The sequence below is a fragment of the Lithobates pipiens genome, unplaced genomic scaffold, assembly GCF_037356315.1.
Source record: "Lithobates pipiens isolate NorthernLeopardFrog02 unplaced genomic scaffold, aLitPip1_a1.2 Scaffold_8, whole genome shotgun sequence".
In the NCBI taxonomy this organism is placed as follows: domain Eukaryota; kingdom Metazoa; phylum Chordata; class Amphibia; order Anura; family Ranidae; genus Lithobates; species Lithobates pipiens.
The window spans coordinates 661,759,458-661,762,952 of NW_027507903.1; the positions used below are offsets into that span (position 1 = coordinate 661,759,458).

Here is a 3,495-nt window from a genome sequence, read left to right on the forward strand (position 1 = left end):
TTAATAGAAAAAAAAAATATTAAAATCAGCAACATTTCCAGGGACAAACCTCTAAATTTCGGGACTGTCCTTGGAATCCAGACACACCTGCAGTTATCGTCATTTCAGTTAATGAACTACATTTTACATTTTAGATTTAGAGGGCACCTGTATTGAGAGAATCATGAGGACTGCCATTGCTTAACACCTTTTGAGAATGCTAGTTCCCTGGCTGTCATGCTGCTGCTTTGCCTTCAACGCTGCCTCAGTCTTTGACCCGGAACAAGTAAAGAGATAAGGAATTCTGACTTTTTTTCTGATTCTTATTTCCAGCATGTTTGTTTTGGGGCGAAAACTTAAAGTGGTAATAAACCCAAAAACAAAAATGATATACAGTATATTGAAGCTTACCAATCTTTTTTTTTATTATTATTTATTTATCCCTGGTGATCTTGCCAGTAACACTCTTTCTATCTAAGGGTGGCTCCTCTATCTATGGAGCCACCACTTCCTCCAAGCATTGGCTGATGCAATCCCACCACCGATCCCTGTGATGTCAGTGGACCCTGGGCAGGATTCTCACATCTCCCCTACCACATATCTTTATATAACCTTTCAATACATTAAACCCAGCGTAGAGGGGCTCAGTGAAGGTGGTGGTCAAGGGCTCAGTGAAGGTGGTGGTCAAGGGCTCAGTGAAGGTGGCGAAGGGCTCAGTGAAGGTGGTGGTGAAGGTGTGGAGGTGTCGGATGGGGTCACACAGATCATAAAAGGAGATCCGCCCGGCCTCATAATCCAGATCTATCCTGACTCTGTTACTGGAGATATTGGTGGGTAAGAGGGTCTCTTTACTGTCATGTATTACAAAATACTTATCACCAGACCTGTCCAATCCCCAGGACTTGTTATTATTTCCAATCTCTGACTTATATCCTTTCCTATCTATACTGGGGTAACACATCCCAACTACCCAGTCATCTGATCCCCCGACATCCACTTCCCAGTAATGTCTCCCTGAGGAGAAACTCCGACTGCTCAACACCTGAGGACAATACTGGAATCTCTCTGGTGCTTGTGGACGCCTCTGGTTTCTAACTGACCTGGATACAGTTTTCCCATCATCTGATATCTGTAGATTATTATGAGCTGTGTTTACATCCAGTAATATGTCTGCAGCTCCCTGTAAAGGGAAGTATACATTTACCTCTGTTATTATATCAGATAAACCTTTGTGTAAGACCCCCGCCACACCCAGACCCCCTCCATCATGGAGGAGCTCCTCATGTCTCTCTCTGTCCTCATTATCTCCATCCTCAGTATCACACAAGTCACCTGTGTCTGATTCCTGTAAGACAGTCAGTGGATCCGTCACGTTACACAGCTCCTCAATGTGACGCAACTTCCTGGACAGCTCCTCCTTCTTTATTTCCAGTTCCCGGATGGAGATGGAGACCCTCTCTGCCCGTCTGGAGATTTCCCTCAGGGCTCTTTTCTCCAGGTCTTCCAGACGTCTTCTGAGATCTCTAAACAGGGCAGTGACTCTCTCGGTGTCACCAGCGGCTTCTTCTTCTACTTTCCTCCGGTGTTCCTGCAGACTCTGGACTCTTTCCTCCGTCTCCTCTCTGTTTGTCAGAAGTTTCTGCAGCACATTCCTCAGTGGCTCCTTCTTCTTCTCAGAAGCTGCATACAGTGACTCCATCTTATGTCCTTTATGTTCTCCAATCATACAACAAGAAATACAGATACAGGTCTCATCCTCAGTGCAGTAATACTCCAGGATCTTCTTATGGACGGAGCATTTCCTGCTCTCCATGGACAAGGTGGGGTCACATAAGACGTGTTCTGGGGACTTTTTGTGGACTCTCAGGTGTTTATCACACAGAGAAACCTCACAGTGCAGACAGGATCTAACAGCAGGTACAGGAAAGTCCACACAGTGAGTACAGAAGACCCCAGACTCCTCCTGATTTGGCTGACCATACAGGAAAGTCTCTGCTATGTTCCTTACTGTTTCATTTCCCTGCAGTGCAGAATGATCAAGAAACCTCTCTCTGCATTCAGGACAGGAATATCCTCCAGACCCCCCCTGTGTATCCCGCACATGATCAAAACAGACCCGGCAGAGGTTGTGTCCACATGTCAGGGTTAAAGCATCTATATAAAAGTCCAAACAGACGGAACATTCCAGTTCAGCTTTCAGATCAGCAGACGCCATCACGGACAGCAGAAGAGAAATGAAATGGAAGTCTCTGGAACTAGAAATGTAGTTGAACTGGTCACATTTTTTCTGCATAGGGCGAGGCTGAGCTCAGCTCTGAGTTGATTTGTTAAGAAACTTTTTGACGTCAGATCATGATTGTGTACATTTTCACTTGTAGCACTGACCCCCGAAGGAGCTGCTGGTTTTATTGGGCTTACCGTTACCTTCTTGAGTGCTTCTCCGTCTAGGGTTTCCCGTGGTAGATGGCCCAAAGAACTGTGGAAACTGACACTGAATCTTCTTTTGGGTTATTTATTTGAAGCAGAAACAGAGTCTCTCAGGTTAGGGTAGAGGGTTAGGAGTAAGTTCAGGTACTTTGGACTGCAAAAAACAGAAAGTCTCTTAAAGAAAAAATCCAGAGAATAGCAACCATTTCACAGCTGGATTTTACAACCCCCGGATAGACCTCCTCTCATTAAGCCTAGCAACCGGCAGGGTGCTAAAGAAAGTCTCTGCCACAGACTTGAGCGTAGAATACTTGAGTAACTGAGGGACATAGACAAATTTAAAGAGCTATCATATGGTACCAGTATCTCTCAGCCGATCCGGTGATACCGTATGAGTGTAGATCCATGTAGTGTCCTTCAACTGAGCCTCCGGGCTCCTTCGGAGAAGCCAGCCTTGCGTACGCCGTCTCCTGAAGATTCCTCCCCTAGGGTTTCTCCAGTTGCTGGGCCTCTCCACTACATGAGACGGCACCGGGCCACCTTTGAATCAATAAGCCCCGAGATCCATTCAGGCCTGTCCCTGCAGTTACGTTGCCTCGGGCTAGCCAGCGCCGAGACTTGTAAATGCATGGTTCCGCACCCCAGGCCAGGAGGGCCATGGGGCTGGTCAGGAGGATCAGGACCAAGCAGATAGCAAATATTCTCCGGAACAGGAACCTCGAGCACGTGATGTCGGTACCTTAAATACCACCTCCCAGAATGCACAGCAGGAGACACTCCCACTGGGCTGGTTCCGAAAGAAACGTGGCATTCAATTCAACCAGCTAGACTGCATTCTTACCCTTGCCGGCGGTGACATTGAAACCTGTGGCCAAGGAGAAACCCAGTGCAACCCAGCTGGACTGGTACTGAAACCATGAATTTAGTAAATTAGCCCCAAAACCAAACTGTGGTTTCAGGAAAGTTAACCATAAAACCATAACGCCTGCTGGTCAGGAGCCAGCGCTACACACTTATAAAAATTAATTTTTACATTAATTTTTAACTTTACCTTGATCAGCATTCCAGCATTCATATTCAGGGACATGG

General features: G+C 46.4%; 1 protein-coding gene across 1 annotated transcript; it reads right to left on the minus strand.

Moving 5' to 3' along the window:
* Positions 1-379: 379 nt before the first annotated feature.
* Positions 380-2,235, minus strand: LOC143961831 (E3 ubiquitin-protein ligase TRIM11-like). The gene has a single exon (XM_077471164.1). The coding sequence runs from the start codon at positions 2,192-2,194 to the stop codon at positions 536-538; it is 1,659 nt and encodes a 552-aa protein (XP_077327290.1). The 5' UTR covers positions 2,195-2,235; the 3' UTR covers positions 380-535.
* Positions 2,236-3,495: the final 1,260 nt, after the last annotated feature.

Bases quoted from the DNA above. Each gene is read 5' to 3' on its own strand.
- LOC143961831 (XM_077471164.1), bottom strand. From the start codon at position 2,194: ATGGCGTCTGCTGATCTGAAAGCTGAACTGGAATGTTCCGTCTGTTTG.